The sequence below is a fragment of the Culex pipiens genome, chromosome 3 (assembly GCF_016801865.2).
Source record: "Culex pipiens pallens isolate TS chromosome 3, TS_CPP_V2, whole genome shotgun sequence".
Lineage (NCBI taxonomy): Eukaryota > Metazoa > Arthropoda > Insecta > Diptera > Culicidae > Culex > Culex pipiens.
The window spans coordinates 181,971,080-181,991,411 of NC_068939.1; the positions used below are offsets into that span (position 1 = coordinate 181,971,080).

Genomic DNA, 20,332 nt, shown 5'->3' on the forward strand with positions numbered 1-20,332 from the left:
CAAAAATTACAAAAATTACAAAAATTACAAAAATTACAAAAATTACAAAAATTACAAAAATTACAAAAATTACAAAAATTACAAAAATTACAAAAATTACAAAAATTACAAAAATTACAAAAATTACAAAAATTACAAAAATTAACAAAATTACAAAAATTACAAAAATTACAAAAATTACAAAAATTACAAAAATTACAAAAATTACAAAAATTACAAAAATTACAAAAATTACAAAAATTACAAAAAATACAAAAATTAAAAAAATTACAAAAATTACAAAAATTACAAAAAATACAAAAATTACAAAAATTACAAAAATTACAAAAATTACAAAAATTACAAAAATTACAAAAATTACAAAAAATACAAAAATTAAAAAATTACAAAAAAATACAAAAATTACTAAAATTACTAAAATTACTAAAATTACTAAAATTACAAAAAATACAAAAACTACAAAAATTAAAAAAAAACAAAAATTACAAAAAATACAAAAATTACAAAAATTACAAAAATTACAAAAATTACAAAAATTATAAAAATTACAAAAATTACAAAAATTACAAAAATTACAAAAATTACAAAAATTACAAAAATTACAAAAATTACAAAAATTACAAAAATTACAAAAATTACAAAAATTACAAAAATTACAAAAATTACAAAAATTACAAAAATTACAAAAATTACAAAAATTACAAAAATTACAAAAATTACAAAAATTACAAAAATTACAAAAATTACAAAAATTACAAAAATTACAAAAATTACAAAAATTACAAAAATTACAAAAATTACAAAAATTACAAAAATTACAAAAATTACAAAAATTACAAAAATTACAAAAATTATAAAAATTACAAAAATTACAAAAAAAAATAAAAAAGTTTAAACATTGAATTAACGAGCCATGGTTCAACATTTGAATGAACAAAGTGTTTAAAAATGCATTTTACACCTGCCCAGTTGTTTTGCAATCATAATTTCTAAAATACCTAAGCATTGACGAAATTTTTTTTTCTTTGCAAAAAAAAAAGTTTTGTGGTGCTGTACATTGGAATTTCATAAAAATTTAAAATACTTTTAATGCAGCTAAAACATGCTCAATATGATTATCAATGCAGAAAAATGCGTTTTAGATTGTTCTAAGTTGATTTGACTTCTATTTTCATTAAAATTTTGAAGATTTTTGAAAAATTTTTTTTTTGTCCCCTGATTTTTCGGACCAATTTTGAAGGGGGGCGACATAAACTTTGAAAAATATGTGCAGCGGCCTTACAAAAATTACAAGATTATCGAGAGAAAATTTTCGAATATTTTGGAAAGGATAGACTAAAATCAGTCTCAATATTTTAACTCTTCTTTAGTAAAAAAATCATTCAAACCGGAGAGAAAAAAAATCCGTCGACGTGCCAACCGAGCTACGTCGCTATAGAAGGAAATTAATGTCTGTTTTTTTTTAAGTTAGCTAAATTGTGAATTTATCGAGCTATTTTCTCAAAGTAGATTTTTTAAACAGTTCTCACCCTGCTGCCGCGTGTGCTTCCAACGCTCAACGCAACCAAATGTAAGGATTTGTGTGCGCGGCGCTATTTAGGCTGCCTCCCCCGGCCGCGCTCTGAACCGAATCGGGAGTGCAAATATGAATTGGGTCGGTTTTTCGCGCTAGCAAGGCCTGAAACAGCTTCCAGGTAGAACGGTAGGCCTCTCCGCCGATGAGTGCGCGCGGCTAATTGTAACCGTGAGTAGTTGCATTGCAAACGCCCCGTCGTTTAGAAGAGGGCAAACATCACGGGGAAGGTGTGTGTGGTTTTTCGCGCTTTTCCGACCCAACTTTATGAGATCAGAGAAAAACGGAAAATGGGAGGTTGGGAGGGGATTGTTGTTTGTGATTGCGGTAAGGTCCTGTGTGGGGCCTATCGTCATTTTGTGCATTTTCTTGGGCGATTTTAGGAAAAGACACGAACTTTCGATTAGCGACAGATGGAGCTGATTTTAAAACTGAAGGTTTATGACATTTTGAAGACCTCATAAGGAATTTCACTCTTTCTTTTCAGCTCCTACAACCTGGACGAGCACCTTTTCAACGAGAACGCCAATCTGGAGATCCTGCAGATTCGGTGGCATCCGGCCTCGCCCACCGACTCCCACATCCTGGCCCTGCTTTCGGACAACTCGATTCGGTACGGTTTTTGTCGTTTACTCAACACCCTCGTCAGCGAGGTTTTTCGGTTTTGAGCCGCTAGGATCATTCACTCTGGGGGTCGTGTTAATTTATAAGATACATTCCCGCGCCAGGACTATTACGGTTTGTGTCCTCTCGTATGCGACAAGACTTGTTTGCTCTCTAACCAGCATGAAAAGCCTAGGTCCTCATTTTCTCATTACTCCCAGGGAAGAGCAGTTCCTGCTGGGTTGGGCTTGGGCTAGGGCTAGGCTACTCCGTCTAGTCTGTCACGGTTGACCTAACCTCAAAAACCCGTCCGACCGCGGTCAACACCGTGGTCGCCGTCGTTTTCAATAATACCGCCTCTGATCCAGTTCCAAGGCTCAGACGACACGAAAAAGAGGAGAACCCCGGCCACAGAATCGCCACCATAAATATCAGAGCGGCCAACGCGGCCACCGAAACGACAAGAACAGCGTCGTCAAGTGGGTTCCCCGGACAGATTGTGTTCTTCGACTGCTTTCCCCTCCCTCCCTGCTAATCCCGCCGTACTGATGACGCTGAATTCAGAGGGGCAATAATAATCAACATTCTTCTTGTTCGTCGTTCTTCCCAGGGTGTACGACGTGGACGCGCTGCGCCATGTGTGGCGTGTTGGTCCTTCGCCGTCGCTGGTCAACGGTGGCGCCGTCGCCACCACCTCAACCAAGGCGCCCCTCAGCACGTCCTCGCCGACGACCAGGTCTACCGCGAAGCTGGCCTATCTGAGCAGCCTCGGTGATACGGCCGTTGATTTTGACATCGCACCGCCACGTGTGGTCAGCGGCGAAGCTGACCTGACGACGACCACGCTGGAGGACACTTCTTATTCCACGACAGGCGGTGGGCATGTGAGTATGGGGTCACTCGTTTGATGGGGATGAGATATTTTTTTTTGTTGCGCGTTCCTGGTTTCATAAATCAAAGGCTCACACCTTGAGCGGAGAATCTGAAAGTTGATTACCGTTTGAGATTAATTACATTTCCAAGGCTGAAAATCTCTTTGTACTTGTTATATCAACAAGCTGCCAAGAATCTTTAAGAAAATATAATAAAAACTAACTTAATCCACCTACGTGGTTGATGCCTTCCTCACCACATTGTCACAGCAGAATATTTATTAAATACACTTCCAGAGTTTTTTTTTTAAAGGACCAATAAACCATTGTCTTTCATATGTTTATAAGACCTAATCAAAAAAAAACTCGAGACTTGGTTAGTGGCATTTTTTGGGCACTTACCATGGAATGATGTGATAGAAACACTTCCGTCATTTGTTTTACTGGATCATACCACAACCTTGCGTGAGTGCTCTAAGATCAATGATGAAAGACCATGATCAGTCTAACCTGGATAAGTAACGATATGTTGTTGTGTGTTAGTTGTAATCCTGAAAATAATAAAAAAAAAATAGTAAGTCGTCGTGATTGCGCTATCTTGCCACTTGCTAATATATATTTTTTAAGCTATGCGGTGTGGCAACCAGAATGATTTTTCGTTTCAAAAAAATATTATTGCGTTATCGGGTCACTCCTCTTTACCATTGCTTAATGCACAGAGTTATCAAAACTCTGTTCAATAACCAATGCCCGGGCTTGTGACCGGCAGTTAAGGTTCTCAATAATTTCTTTTTCAGGTACGATTATCAATCAACAATTATTTTGATTACAATTACTGAGAACTAAAACTGGCAGAGTTACCCCGTTTTACCCCAACGACAATCATAGAAGACTTCAACTACACGGAGTACATTTTCCAGGTTCAGATTCTTCTTTACAGATGTCGTTTTTGAAGATTTCAGCCAACATGAATATTTCCATATTCGGCCTCTTCTAACGCGAAAGACTTCAGCTAATATAGATTTTTATTCTATATTCAGCCTCTTCCGTTCAAAGTGTTATATTCAGCCTCTTCCTCTATACATTTGGGAAGACTTCAGCCAATATAACTCGTAGAAATTTCTTGTGAAGTTTGATATTAATCGAGGTAAAAGTTATGCTGATGGTGTTCCAATTACATGAGCCAAATATTCTCGATGTTTTTGTGCCAAATCACGTTTAGCTATATTTTCAAAAGAAAATAATGTTGATCTACTTGTTGGGATTAGCACATCGTAATGTAATCCGTAATATTGCAAAACAATTGGTTTCTTGTGATTGTCGACGATAGGTAGAATTTCCATAGTGTACGGCATGTTTTCATCATGACAGTAAACATAGATAATTCTTTTCAAAAGAATGCATAAAGCCATCAATGAGTCTTGTATTCCCCATACTTTATCTGTACAACAAATTTTCAACAATTCTTTGAGTTTTTCACTTTCTGAAAATTCTGGGCCTACTTCCGAAAAGAATGGATCTTGTTGCAAATAATGGAAAAACTGCTTATATTTCCATACACATTCAAATGCTAGCATTCTTAAATCTTTGTGGAAGGCTTCAGATCCCGTTAATGCATAGGAAATAGCGTTGAATTGACAGTTTCCATCTGGGGTGATGTTAATTTTTCGAAAACCTTGAAGATCTTCTGAATTATGTAGATTTACTCCCGATCTATTTCTCAAACATTGTTTGGTTAGTTTTAAGAATTTTGTACAATATTCGAGATGCAATTCAATTTCGCGATCATCACTTTCTTCATTGAAATATTTCAATAAATGTAGCTGAAGATCGTCTACTGAGCTGTAACAAAAGTTGTCAAACACTAAGTTTTCGACTCTTGATTGAGTATCTAGCCATGTTATGATCTGTTCAGATTTGTAGCAAGAACTAAAATCACTCCGGCAGACACAACTCATACAAAAGCTGTTTTTAAGAGATATATCATCATCCATTATAACTGGAGACTCGATATTAGGTACTTTGTTATCGTTACCTTGATTTGCAATCACTGAAGATTTATTACCATTGACTATAGCGTAAATAGGCTTATGATCCGAGAAATAACATTCATAAACTCCTGTTTCCAAAACATCTACATCTGAGAATATCACATCAAGTCTGGATCCTAAAACTGTGGTGCTTTCATTTGGCAACATTGCATCTCGCAAATTCCAGCTACTCATCATTGCATTAAATTGCTGAACTTGGTTACTGTTTACATCATTCAAATTGAAATTAAAATCACCCATAAGTATTAGAGGTTGGGCAATATCACCCTTGATTTGTTTAAGTGTACTATTAAAAGTCGAATGCTTTACTTTTGGTGATTTGTAGCCACTGATTATCGATATTCCATCAATAGAAATATGGAACAAGTCAATGTGGCCTTCATAATTACGTTTGTTTTCATAAAATAAAAGTTTCCTATTCAAAACCCGAGCTCTTGCTCCTGACTTCACGAAACACATTACGCCTTTGGAAATATTTTTCTTCACATAAGCAGGTCGTGGAAATTCGTCTGAGCGATACAACATATCGAACTTTGGAATTTCAATATGATCACCAAAGGAAGTACCTGTTTCAGAAAAGATCAGCACATCACACCGTGTGTACCACTTGTCAGATAATATGTGCTCTAAACTTGTTTTAAGCGATTGTACGTTTAAATAAATAAAAACTAAACCGTTTGTTTCTGACAAATTGTTGAAAACCAAAGGCAATTCTCTTTCGGTTCGCATTCTTTGAACTTCATTAGAACTTAGCGTTAATGTATTGTTGCTTTTCATATTTCCTGGAAACTTTCCCAGAATGTATAATCCTTGGAGTGAAGTAACTCGACTTAATGCCACGTAAACAAGTTGACGAGTCAATCTAGAAGGTTTCCTGAAATCTAAACAAACACTATCATATGTTTGGCCTTGGCTCTTGTGAATTGTCAGAGCTTCACAAGCCACCATAGGAAACTGGTCGCGAAAAGCATGATGATCTTTGGTGCGATAAACTGTCATCTGATACTTTTGTCTTGGTATTGGTGTCCATTTTAAATTCTTACCGAGTTTTTCCATTCGTGTTTTATATTCCTTACGCTTTTCTCTTCCTACTCGATGATCACCAAAGTTGAGAAAAACTATCATAACTTTCCCTGAAACTGGATCACACTGTATGTCTTCTAGTGTTCCAGTAGCTCCATTTACCAGTCCGTCAGAAACATTAAGGTTAGCTGTCAGCATGTACTTGATGCCCTTTTTGAAACGTAGAGTAAACGGGTATCCACCACATTCTTTCGTTGGTTTTTTCCTGTAGAATTCTAGTTTCTTTTCTTTCTGTTGTGCACTTAGTTTTCCTGTAATTGTATCTATGGCATCACACACTATCTCTACTTCATTTGATGCTTCAATTTTTTTATTGTTATAGTTTTCAACATCTGCGTTAGTGTAATAGAGTCGCATTACTTCATCCGGAACTTGATTCTCTTGCACCTCTCGGGTTCTCAATAACTCGATGTCCTCGGTTGTCATATTTCCAGCGGCAAAGTTGTTAAGAGCACAAACAAAATTCAAATCACCCTTTTGCCGCATAACTTCTGTGAGTTCATAGAAGTAAAATTCTTCCCATAGCGAAGATCTATCCATCCTTAACAAGCTTTGCTTGGGAGTGGTGAAAATAAGCGCGTCTTTTACTGGAGGTAACTGATTATTATCTCCGAGTAGAAGGACTGAAAGTCCACCAAAACTTTCGTTTACTCCAGTTATTTGTCGACATCTAGTGTCAATTCTACTGAAGGTAGTACTTCCAACCATAGATATTTCGTCAATAATAATAAGCTTGCAATGTAACAATTGAAGGCGCAAATTATGCGCAGCTTCTGCTGGCAAATCAGGCATATTTGCATTTTCTTGTAAAGGTAGGGAAAATGCTGAATGTAAAGTGTTTCCTCCTATCAAAAATGCAGCTTTTCCTGAAAATGCAGTTAACAGCACCTTCACAGAGTCAAAGTTTTGATGTGCTTTGACCCCAACTTCATATTCAAGGTGATATGAAATTAACTGGTACAATGTTTTGATAACCATACTCTTACCAACTCCAGCAGATCCAGAAATAAATATTCTGAGTGGAAGCTTCCCGACCCGGAAGCATTTGTAAACGTGCATAACAATTTCCTTTTGTCGAACATTAAGTTTGTTCAATAACTCCATCACTTTTTGTTTATCTACTCTAGGCGGTGCACTATAGCTGAACGGAATGTCATTCTTGGGGCGATCCATTCCAATCTCCACAAAAAGATCTACTTCTTGATCTTTTGGAAGATTATCAGCTTCAAACTCTGCTATTTCCTCTTCTTCAAGTAACTTTCTGTTTCTATTCGCTTGCTCTATCGCCTCCTCGAATTCTTCACTTGCCAAAGCGAATATTTTGGAACGATTTGTTTCAATTTCATTCACATTTTCAGTGTATTTTTCGAACCAGTTAACCGATTCAATTTCCTCGTCCTCATTACGCCATGGAAGGAATAAGAGCAGTTTTTCTCGATAGTAGTCATCTGGTTTTTGTTCGCGATTATAACGGACAAAGCGTATGACTCGAGGTTTGACTCGTCGTTTTATACCATCTTCAGTTTCTTCTGTCTCATCGTCTTCAGATTGTGGTTCGCAGTCCAAATTTTTATCCGGACGCCGTTTGTTCGGAGTGCGAAATATGTAGGCAGCAAATTCTGCCAAACACACTCCATCCAAACCTTTGCGCTCTGCATAGTGCGTTATGATATCTTTTCCACAAATTTCGGTTGAATCTGGATCCATAGCTTCGAGTTCTTTGGCAGATTTTAGAAAAACCACTCTATCTTCCTTCTTACTCGTGTTGATAAAGATAGAACCAACATGGAAGCGTGTAAGAGGAATTCCTAGACAGTAGTAAACGGCTTCCCACGTAGACATCAAGTGACAGTTCAGGAACTTGCTAGTCAATTTACGCATTTGTTCCTTTACACTGACGTTTCCCTTGTCTAGTTCTTCTTGAACACTCTTTAATGCTTTGGAAAGACCAGATTCAGGCTTGGCTACGTAATCAACAATATATTGTGCTGTCTGGTACTTATCTAAAATGTATTGCACATCAATGTTTGATTCGACCAAGTTAAGGAGCTTCGTATTGTATGAGTTAATATCCACGTCACAGCTTCTTCGTTCGGGAATAATTTTCGGTCTGTCAATAGCACATCTTACTGCTGCTTCATACTGTTCATAAGTTATATCCAACTCGTGTAATACGTCTTCAAAATCTCTGTAAACACGTTCTTTGCTGCTGTAAATGCATTCCATGAGGTCCTTGATTTTCATCAAATCTGCCTTCACTTCCTCAGTTTTTTCTTCTTTAGAAAGAGGAGCCAGAATTTTTGTACGCGGAAACATAAATTTCGGAACGCCGAACCGACAAGTATTCTTATTTTTCCTTCCTTTACTGCAGGTGTCCATATGCTTGTGGCGTAGAAATTTGCAGTTTGGATTCTTCTCATCAAATTGACATGTAGTGTGTTTATTAGCAAATTCTGCACACGCTGTCCATGTTCCTTGATTCTCTGGATCAAATTTTGGAGCTTCCTTGAACCAAAACAAACAATGGTCATGTGGAGTTCCTCTTTGCTGGAATTCACGTCTTTCAAAACTGTCAATCAGAGTTAATCCTTTGAAAATACCGTTTGGGTCTTTAATTGCTTTCACAATGTTTTTCATCTTATTATCGTAATACATTGCTGCAAACACTGGGTTGTCATTGACCAGTTTAGCTCTTTCTTGATAAGGCAGCATAAGAGCCTCATCTGGTGTAACTGTAACACCTGTTGTTCGTTCCACCAAAGCTTGTAATAGTTCTGGACATTGTGTTTCAATAAACGATAAAGTAATGAAAAACGTCGGTGGTCCATTTTGAGCAATATGAGCAAAAAGTTCTTTCTTCTTCTTTTCCATATATGATGGCGAACATCGATTGTTCTGCATGCATTTCCAGCTGTCGTTGTGGTCTTTCAAACCGAATGCTGATTCCAGAGCTTGCACGGCTGTGAAGCCACCAGCTATAGTCTTTTTCCTACAACTGGTTGTCACAGAATTTTTGCAATCATTGAGCAACTTGGCCTTAGCAAGATAAAGGACACGTTCCGGCGATAGTTTGCTATTATGATACCGTATTTCCCACTTAATAGTATCCGAGAGCGAAATATTTTTATCCTCGAGGTTGCGCCGCCTTCCTTCAAAAATTTCGGGAAATGACAAGTATTCAATGTCGGGATTCATGTGCGCCGATTCGGGCCTTTTGTTCTGTCCAGGAGCAAGAACTAATGTCTTGTTCCTTTTGGTCTCTTCATTGGTCGTTAGATGTTTCTGCATCTCTGCTACAATTTCGTTAAAATCAATCAAGAGACAATTCTCATCTTCTCCCTCGAATTTTCTATAGTATTCATCAGCATCATCCATTTCATCGTATTCATCTATTTCTGCATTTTCATTTGGACATTCTGGTGTAGCTTCTTGATTGGCATCAACAAATTTAAATTTTATTCCGTATTCTTGATACAGCTCCGAATTCTGCAAAACTTGAGCCGCTTCTTTAAGGTAATCCATACGAACCAGTCCTTGTAAAAAATTGCTGCTATGCTCCTTACTTCTCTTCAACTCAACCGCAACCACTTGAGCTGTGCTTCCTGCTCTAGGAAGTTCACTGAACACTTCATTAACATCCACAGGGACATGAACGGCATTACCTTTCATGCCTTTCTGTGGATTAGAACCGCGATGTGACAAGGTGACAATTTTGACAAAAGGTATATAAGGAGCCAATAATCTCAGCTCAAGATCATTAAGTCTTGTAATGACATCGGACACTGGAGGCAATTTCAATCCATTAGAACTGGATAACTTTGGTACCTTTCCCTGTTTGATGTACCTAATACAAGTATGGCACATGAAGTTGTTACGAGAACGGTTAAAATAATTCAATATTCTATGAATCACTACTTCTTCAGGGGAAACAATATTGCTCTTATTTGAAAAGCTACTTACCACTGATCCCCTTGTTACTTTTACTACTCCTCTTTCGAAGAATCTGCCTTCACAGCACGAACAAACGAAGCACGGAAGCTGCTTCCTACTTTTGATACATCTGAGCATAACAACTGAATGAGGATCATTTGAATGATTTTGGTAGTAATTGTATACCAAATTTCGGTGATACGTTACTTCGCTGGCTCGTTCCACACGCTTTGCCAGGGCATTTCGTTGTCTTTCAGTCGCGGCATAATTATCTTCATCTCTGGTTTCTTTCATTCGAATTTTATTTTGCTGTTTCTCAGGTTCGGAATAGTCCTTAGTTTTCCGTTTTTCTTCCATATACTGTCTCTTTTGTTGATTTTCTCCTTCAACATACACTGGATCAGCTCTGCGTTCCTGTATACGTAACAAATTTTTCTGGTTTTCTGGTTCGGAATAAGTTTTGTCTTTTCGAATTTCTCGCATTAGGAGTCTGTTTTGTTCTCTTTTTGATTCAGAGTATTCCTCATTGGACCGCACATCCCGCATGTGAAGAACTTTTTGTTGATTTTCTGCTTCAACATACTCTGGTTCAGATCTCCGTTTTTCTTCCATGTGTCGTCTTTTTTGTTGATTTTCTCCTTCAACATACACTGGATCAGCTCTGCGTTTCTGTATACGTAACAAATTTTTCTGGTTTTCTGGTTCGGAATAAGTTTTGTCTTTTCGAATTTCTCGCATTTGGAGTCTGTTTTGTTCTCTTTTTGATTCAGCGTATTCCTCATTGGACCGCACATCCCGCATGTGAAGAACTTTTTGTCGATTTTCTGCTTCAACATACTCCGGTTCAGATCTCCGTTTTTCTTCCATGAGCCGTCTTTTTTGTTGATTTTCTTCTTTAACGAACAACTCATTTCTTCTCAATCTTTTGACTCTCTCGTTATTCTTCATGTTTTCGTTGGTTTTGAATTCAGGATTTTCACGCAATAATTTTATTCTTTTAGCATTTTTATTTTTTTCCGTCTCTGAATAATTTTCTTGTGTACCTTTGAGGGTTCCGTCGTGTCGTCGCTTGTTCTGAATTCTTTCCCTGTTTGTTTCCAGTTCTTTTAGTCTGTAATTTTTATCTAGTCGCTTAGTACGCATATATTCACGATTTGTTTTCACCGGCAATGTATCGATAACCTCAGGTTCAGGCTTAGGTGTGTTATCGCGTTTAAATTTTCTATTATAAACACGCTTATCACGCGCCTTTTCGTTCGTAGACTTCTTCTTAGTTTTGGGCATCTTGATGTTTCCTGAAACAAATCAAAAGCACAAAACTCTTAAATCTGAAAATTAAAAACGCGCTGACAGCAGATAAATCATATGGTAGTTTTCTAGATTCTATGCAAGTTTTTTTTTCGATATTTTCAATATTGTATTTTTATTTATTTGGAGGAAACTTTATCCATGCATTTTTTTATGTTAAAACGCCTTTTTGAATAATATGTTTTTCTACAAAATGGGCATGTGATCCGATGACACCGAGAAAAACCATTTTTTTTAATTAAAGCTTTAAATGGCTGTACTTTACCAGTTTGCAGGGCTGCTTTTCCTTCATATAATATTTTTGAATTGCAGTAATGTACATTTTTTTGTCTTGAAAACGGTACTCTATCTTAAAAATAGTGCTGCCACTTTCGATTGCAATATTGATTATACATTAGAGTGACAAACAAGGACATCAGGGATACCCTCTGACTCGATTCCTTAGGCAGAAATAAGTATCTGTGCCAATTTAGGCCCAAATCGGTTAGGTTTTAAGTGTCGCTTCTTATCGTTGAAGTTTATATGAGGAAAATGGCAAAAATGTATGCAGAAAAACATCGTTTCAGTATTTTTTTCTGCCAGATGGCGCGGGTCTGGCCCAAAATTGTCCAAGTGTGAGATTATTGTAGGAAATTCAATTCCCTACCCCGAAAACGATACCATTATTCTCAAGGCCATGATTTGGCTGTGAATTCAACGGAGTTCTGGCTAAAAACCAATACGTTGTACACGAAAGAAGCTTTTTTTTGCGTAAAACCAGTTTTTTTTTTCGAAAGACTTTATTAGAAAAGATTACATGCCTTATTGGACCTAAACCCTTTCTCTGTGCTGGAGGAGCAATTAGTTTCCGAACTTCTGAACTAGATAAATAAATAGCCTGCCAACGGATATCTTCGTCATCACTGTGGAGAAAAACCACTGTGTTGAAAAAATTACTATAATGAAAATAATTGCGCAAGACTCTAGTAAAGTGCAAAATGCGCAATATATAAGCCGATTTATTTTCATCACATTGCCAATAACTCATCAGGATCGGATCTTCTTGCACCCTTCGACAAAGTTGTAGGGAATTGAATTTCCTACAAGAATCTCATACTTAGACAATTTTGGGCAAGACCTGCGCCACCTGATGCCGAAATCCTGAAGCGATGATTATCCCTATACACTTTCGCGGTTTTTTCCTTTTAAACTTCATCGATAAAAAGTGACCATGAAACCTTAACCGATTTAGCTCAAAATTGGCACAGATACTTATTATTGCGCATAGAATCGAGCCAGGGGGTATCTGCACCACAACATTGGGGCGAAATGCACTACAACAACGGAGCAAAATGCATCACAGAAATGGGGCATAATGCACCGGGTAAAAGCAGTTTTCACAAAGGAGTATTTACAAAGGAGCATCACAGCAATGCATTTTGCCCCGACTACGCCTATTGCATAAAGTCCAATTAAAAATACATTTTTAATGTTTTTGGACTTAGCTATCAATAGAATAATGAAGATTATTGCAAAACTTTATAAATCAACAATTACAATATCAATAAATGGTTTTTATATTGTCCAAAAATCATATTGAAACTTCAATGAAAATAAGATCAAAACACAACATTTTGAAGTTTAGAAAATAACTTTAGCTGTTTTTATCCAACGATGTTCAAACTTTTCCAGCATGGTTTTACAATGTAAACCTTTAATTTCTAATTTTTCCCCAATACCGAGAAAAGCAGGGGCTGCATATTACCCTCTCTCCCCCTACTTCGTGGATTTCTTTTCCTACTCCGTCCGTTAACCCGAGTCATACACGAATGTGCTCAGAGAGGAGAGAGCCAAAAAGAATACTGTTGCGGTGCTCATTTGTCTGCACAGATAAATAGTAGAAAGTATTTTTTCAAGCAAAAAGGACAATAGTGGGATGGACTGATTAGTTACATTTCAATAGGGCGAATCTGCGTTTGTAAATAGAGATATCCACGCGCGAGAGTGTGTTAGTTTGGAGTTTAGTTGCACGCAGACATAGGCAAATCGAGTAGAATGATGCGTCTGTCAAAATCAGCTGTGTCCTTTGTTATACCACGAGCACGTGGTAAACAGCTGGTTTTTACAGGCGATTGATCTACTCGATTTGCCTATGTCTGCGTGAAAATAGTGTAAACAAAATCAGCTGCTTGGAATTCAGCCAATCACAATCGATCAAAACCAAAACATAACATTAAATACAAATACTAACACAGAATCATGGTGTGCGTGAGAGAAACCGTGGAGATCTCTATAAGCAGTCTATCCCCCCTCTTACTTGACGTGAACTGTCATTTGAGCAAAAGGGATAGACTGCTTGTTTATAAACGCAGACTCGCCCTATTAGGTTTTACACCGTGACGTCATTTGACAGCTGAGCAGTTCTCTAGGATTTCGGTCATTCGATTTTTTTTTGTATTTTTTAATCCGGCTGAAACTTTTTTGGTGCCTTCGGTATGCCCAAAGAAGCCATTTTGCATCATTAGTTTGTCCATATAATTTTCCATACAAATTTGGCAGCTGTCCATACAAAAATGATGTATGAAAATTCAAAAATCTGTATCTTTTGAAGGAATTTTTTGATCGATTTGGTGTCTTCGGCAAAGTTGTAGGTATGGATACGGACTACACTGGGAAAAAATGATACACGGTAAAAAAAAAATGGTGATTTTTTTATTTAACTTTTTATCACTAAAACTTGATTTGCAAAAAAACACTATTTTTATTTTTTGATATGTTTTAGAGGACATAAAATGCCAACTTTTCAGAAATTTCCAGGTTGTGCAAAAAATCATTGACCGAGTTATAAATTTTTGAATGAATACTGATTTTTTCAAAAAATCGAAACATTGGTCGCAAAAATTTTTCAACTTCTTTTTTCGATGTAATATCAAATTTGCAATCAAAAAGTACTTTAGTGAAATTTTGATAAAGGGCACCGTTTTCATGTTAAATTCATTTTTAGGTGACTTTTTTGAAAATAGTCGCAGTTTTTCATTTTTTTAAATTAGTGCACATGTTTGCCCACTTTTGAAAAAAATATTTTTGAAAAGCTGAGAAAATTCTCTATATTTTGCTTCTTCGGACTTTGTTGATACGACCTTTAGTTGCTGAGATATTGCAATGCAAAGGTTTAAAAACAGGAAAATTGATGTTTTCTAAGTCTCACCCAAACAGCCCACCATTTTTCAATGTCGATATCTCAGCAACTAATGGTCCGATTTTCAATGTTAATATATGAAACATTTGTAAAATTTTCCGATCTTTTTGAAAACAATATTTTCAAAATTTTCAAATCAAGACTAACATTTCAAAAGGGCCAAACATTCAATATTACGCCCTTTTAAAATGTTAGTCTTGATTTGAAAATTTTGAAAATATTGTTTTCAAAAAGATCGGAAAATTTTACAAATGTTTCATATATTAACATTGAAAATCGGACCATTAGTTGCTGAGATATCGACATTGAAAAATGGTGGGCTGTTTGGGTTAGACTTAGAAAACATCAATTTTCCTGTTTTTAAACCTTTGCATTGCAATATCTCAGCAACTAAGGGTCGTATCAACAAAGTCCGAAGAAGCAAAATATAGAGAATTTTCTCAGCTTTTCAAAAATATTTTTTTCAAAAGTGGGCAAACATGTGCACTAATTTAAAAAAATGAAAAACTGCGACTATTTTCAAAAAAGTCACCTAAAAATGGATTTAACATGAAAACGGTGCACTTTATCAAAATTTCACTAAAGTACTTTTTGATTGCAAATTTGATTTTACATCGAAAAATGAAGTTGAAAATTTTTTGCGACCAATATTTCGATTTTTTGAAAAAATCAGTATTGATTCAAAAATTCATAACTCGCTCAATGATTTTTTGCACAACCTGGAAATTTCTGAAAAGTTGGCATTTTATGTCCTCTAAAATATATCAAAAAATTAAAAAAAATAAAAAAAGTGTTTTTTGCAAATCAAGTTTTAGTGATAAAAAGTTAAATAAAAAAATCACCAATTTTTTTTACCGTGTATCATTTTTTTCCAGTGTAGTCCATATCCATACCTACAACTTTGCCGAAGACACCAAATCGATCAAAAAATTCCTTCAAAAGATACAGATTTTTGAATTTTCACATATCATTTTTGTATGGACAGCTGCCAAATTTGTATGGAAAATTATATGGACAAACTAATGATGCAAAATGGCTTCTTTGGGCATACCGAAGGCACCAAAAAAGTTTCAGCCGGATTAAAAAATACAAAAATTAAAATTGAAGAAAAAAGACCGATTTCGTAGAGAATTGCTCAGCTCGTGTGCACTGTTTACATCAGAGTCTCGGCCCGAAACTTCAAACACGAACAAAAGCAGCGAACCGGAGATTGGCAATGACGTTTTGGAATTTTGACAGTTTGGAACGCATGAATTACCCCATTATCGGTTTCCCGCATGGGTGATGTGGAAATTGTTGCACATGGCTGAAGTTGGGAATTTTGCCGCTTATTTTAATTTATGCTAAATTTCAAAATTTAAACACGAATCTACAGCGAATCGATGTGAGAACTAAAGATACACTAAAGCCACGATGATTTGATGTGCAATCGTGATCAGAATCGCGATAAAAGAGGTTTAAATTGAAAAATAATAATAAAACAAATTTTGGTCTAGAATTTAACGAAACTTTGTCTGTTTTGTAAGACTTAATGTTATTGCTCAACGGTTATAGATTTTTTTTACAAAAAAGTAAAATTTTCGGTTCATCCACAAACAATCTCATGTTTATAAACAAACGACGCCATATTGCCAATGTTGTTCGGTAGCTCATATCAGGCCATCGCCGGGGCCCTGGTTTACATGGTCTTCGTCGATTGTCGACGATTTTCCCCGAACAAAATCGACGAGCGCGTCGAACTGTGCTAAGACCATCTCCACCGGGCGCGCGCAGTAAGGATTTGGAAGCGCTCCACCATCACTCATCCCCACACCGGTCGCTCACAAACGCGCTCATAAAATAGCAGCTCGACCCTCGGTGAACAACGGGTGACCAAATTTAGTCGCCCGCTAGTAGCGCACACAAATATTTGACGTCTGCTTGAAGAAGTGAAAGGAAAATCAAGATTTTTTTTTAAATTGACTTTTCCACGGAACTGGACATTGATGATGGACATTTTCATTGTATTGGCCACAACCCGGATTGGCCCAGGTTCCCCGGGGGATGTTCCGTTGAAAGAATATTGGCGGCAACGATGAATATGGGCAATATTGGTGTTAAATTTCACGATTTTCAAAATCACATATGGAAATCACGAAAATGGACATTGTGAGTGGACTGGCCACAATCCGAATTGGTCCGGGTTCCCCCGAGGATGTTCCGTTGAGCGGATATTGGCGGCACCGTATGAATATGGGCAATACTGGTGTCAAACTTTACGATTTTCAAAATCAAGTATGGAAAATATGAAAATAGACATTGTGAGTGGACTGGCCACAATCCGAATTGATCCGGGTTCCCCCGGGGATGTTCCGTTGAGCGGATATTGGCGGCACCGTATGAATATGGGCAATATTGGTGTTAAATTTCACGATATTCAAAATCACATATGGAAATTACGAAAATGGACATTGTGAGTGGACTGGCCACAATCCGAATTGGGCCGGGTTCCCCCGAGGATGTTCCGTTGAGCGGATATTGGCGGCACCGTATGAATATGGGCAATACTGGTGTCAAACTTTACGATTTTCAAAATCACATATGGAAATTACGAAAATGGACATTGTGAGTGGACTGGCCACAATCCGAATTGATCTGGGTTCCCCCGAGGATGTTCCGTTGAGCGGATATTGGCGGCACAGTATGAATATGGGCAATATTGGTGTCAAACTTTACGATTTTCAAAATCACATATGGAAATTACGAAAATGGACATTGTGAGTGGACTGGCCACAATCCGAATTGATCTGGGTTCCCCCGGGGATGTTCCGTTGAAGGTACATTGAAGGAATTTATTTTTTGAATGTATTTAAATTGTGGATTGTGGATGACTTCAGAAAAAATCATTTGATATTTCTTTTCAACTCCGGGGAACTCGGACTGATGCAGTTTGTTTGAACTTTATATGTTCATTTCCGTAATTTCGATAGGTGATTTTGAAAACCGTGAAGTTTGACACCAACATATACATATAACTTCCCCCGGGGAACCCGGAACTACCTGGGGTGTGGCCAGATCACTCAAAAATTCAATTTTCGTAATTTTCACATGTGATTTTTAAAATTGTGAAGATTGATACCAATATTGCCCATATTCATACGGTGCGGCCAATGTCCTTCCAACGGAACATTCCTCGGGGAACCCGGAACCATCCGGGTTGTGGGCAGTTCGTTAAACATGTCCATTTTCGTAATTTTCACATGTGATTTTGAAAATCGTGAGGTTTGACACCAATATTGCCCATATTATACGGTGCCGCAAATGTCCCCTCAATGGAACATCCGATTCGGGTTGTGGCCAGTCCGTTTAAAATTTCCATTTTCGTAATTTTCATATGTTATACAGTGGACTCTCTGGCTGTCGATCTTCTCGATATCAATATTGCTCCACTGCCCATGTTCGCATAAATGTCCCATATGCAAAAACAGCAAGCTGAGAAAAACGCATTTGAAGTTTGTCCCATACATAAGGCTACGTGTTAAGTTTTCGCGAAAAAACTGGATTTCCTGCTGATTTCTAGAACAAAGTATATAATGTTATAGGCTCTTTTGAAAGAGCACACAATTTTGAACTAAACTGCATCAATAACTCGAAATCGATGGAAATGCATATGGGACATTTATGCGATCAGGGGCAGTCCAGCTGTCAATAAATTTTTCAGTCCCTTCAAATAGATTGCTTTGATTTTCCGTTCTATAATTTGATAACTCCCGCTCTCGACGGTCCCTTCAATATCGACAACGAGAGAGTCCACTGTATTGAGAATCGTGAATTTTGACACCAATATTGCCCATATTCGTACGGTGCCGCCAATGTCCGCTCAACGGAACATCCCCGGGGCCAGTCCACTCACAATGTCCATTTTCGTGATTTCCATATGTTCCATATATATATTCCATATGTCCCTCCAACGGAACATCTTCCGGGGAACCTGGAACCATCCGGGTTCTGGCCAGTCCGTTTAAAATGTCAGTTTTCGTAATTTTCATATGTGATTTTGAAAATTGTGAAGTTTGACACCAATATTGCCCATATTAATACGGTGCGGCCAATGTCCTTCCAACGGAACATCCCTGGGGGAACCCGGAACATTCCTCGGGGAACCCTGGAGCTCCACTATAAATGTCCATTTTCATAATATTCATATGTGATATTGAAAATCATGAAATTTAACACCAATATTGCCCATATTTATCGGAGCCGCCAATGCCCCTCCAACGGAACATCCCCCGGGAAACCCGGAACCATCCGGATTCCGGCCAGTCCGTTTAAAATGTCAGTTTTCGTAATTTTCATATGTGATTTTGAAAATCGTGAAGGTTGACACCAATATTGCCAATATTCATCGGAGCCGCCAATGACCCTCCAACGGAACATCCCCCGGAAACCCCGGAACCATCCGGGTTCCGGCCAGTCCGTTTAAAATGTCAGTTTTCGTAATTTTCATATGTGATTTTGAAAATCGTGAAGTTTGACACCAATATTGCCAATATTCATCGGAGCCGCCAATGCCCCTCCAACGGAACATCCCCCGGGAAACCCGGAACCATCCGGGTTCCGGCCAGTCCGTTTAAAATGTCAGTTTTCGTAATTTTCATATGTGATTTTGAAAATCGCGAAGTTTGACACCAATATTGCCCATATTCATACGATGCTGCCAATGTCGTTCCAACGGAACATTCCCCGGGGAACCCGGACCAATCCAGGTTGCGACCAATCTAGTTTTTTTTTTGGAAATAATTACTTCTGGCTTTGAAGATTTTGGCAAATCGGTCATGCCAATAAATTAAAACATTTTTTATTTCGAAACGTCAAAATAAGCTGATACTCACCCCCGGTGGGGTTGGCAGTGACTATATTATCAACCCGTTTTATCAACGACCGGTGTGGGAAGGGTGACTAAACTAAAATAGTAGCGCTGTGGGTGAACAAAATAGTCACTCATTTATGTGCGCACCGGTGGAGATGCTCTAAGAGATGTAAATAGTGCACTCCTTTCTAACCTCCAAATCGAGTCGGCGTAAAACCTAATTGAACTGTTACCTACTACGGAAATGTCACGGGGTATCGAAGAATCGATCCTGTATTTTGACGCTGACATTTCAAGTTAAGCAATTTAGATTCACGGCTTTCTATACAGCCTTGATGTAGATTAACTAAGTGTGAGCACTATTTGAAATATTAGCGACGATTCTTCAAATGGAAAGAGCCAAGTGTAGCTGAGAAAGCAAAAAAAACACTAGCCCTAAATTTAAAAAGGAGTGAGCAGGAACGACAGAATACCACAATTGGGTACTAAAGCCCTATGTCAATTTTTATGTACAACGGTAAAAAACACGATTAAAAACCATTTCTGATCACTTTTTTTCATTTTAATGCAATAAAAAATATTGACAAGACAACATTTTTTCGATGGATCAACTATGGTCCCCTTGGAACGAGCTGTCAAGAAGGAACTTTTCTGTCAAGATGGACCGCGAGGTTAATTTTTCCAAATTGATTTAAAAATCAATTTTAAACTCTTTGTGGTCGTACAAAGGATCATTGTACTCAGAAAAATAAGCTTTATCGCTGTAAACAATAATATCAGCAATCTAAGCTTCATTTTAGGACCCAATTATGAGCATTTGCCACCTCTTTTTACACCTAAGCTCCCATCCACCGCGGGATTCAAACTGACAACGTTGATATTGTT

At 37.4% G+C, this 20,332-nt stretch overlaps 1 protein-coding gene across 1 annotated transcript in view; it reads left to right on the forward strand.

Moving 5' to 3' along the window:
• Positions 1-20,332, forward strand: part of LOC120416153 (nuclear pore complex protein Nup88) — a 159,187-nt gene that overhangs the window by 123,615 nt on the left and 15,240 nt on the right. The window contains exons 3-4 of the mRNA XM_039577831.2: positions 2,061-2,186; positions 2,787-3,060. Coding sequence (XP_039433765.1) covers positions 2,061-2,186; positions 2,787-3,060 — 400 coding nt within the window. The remainder of the gene's footprint in view (positions 1-2,060; positions 2,187-2,786; positions 3,061-20,332) is intronic.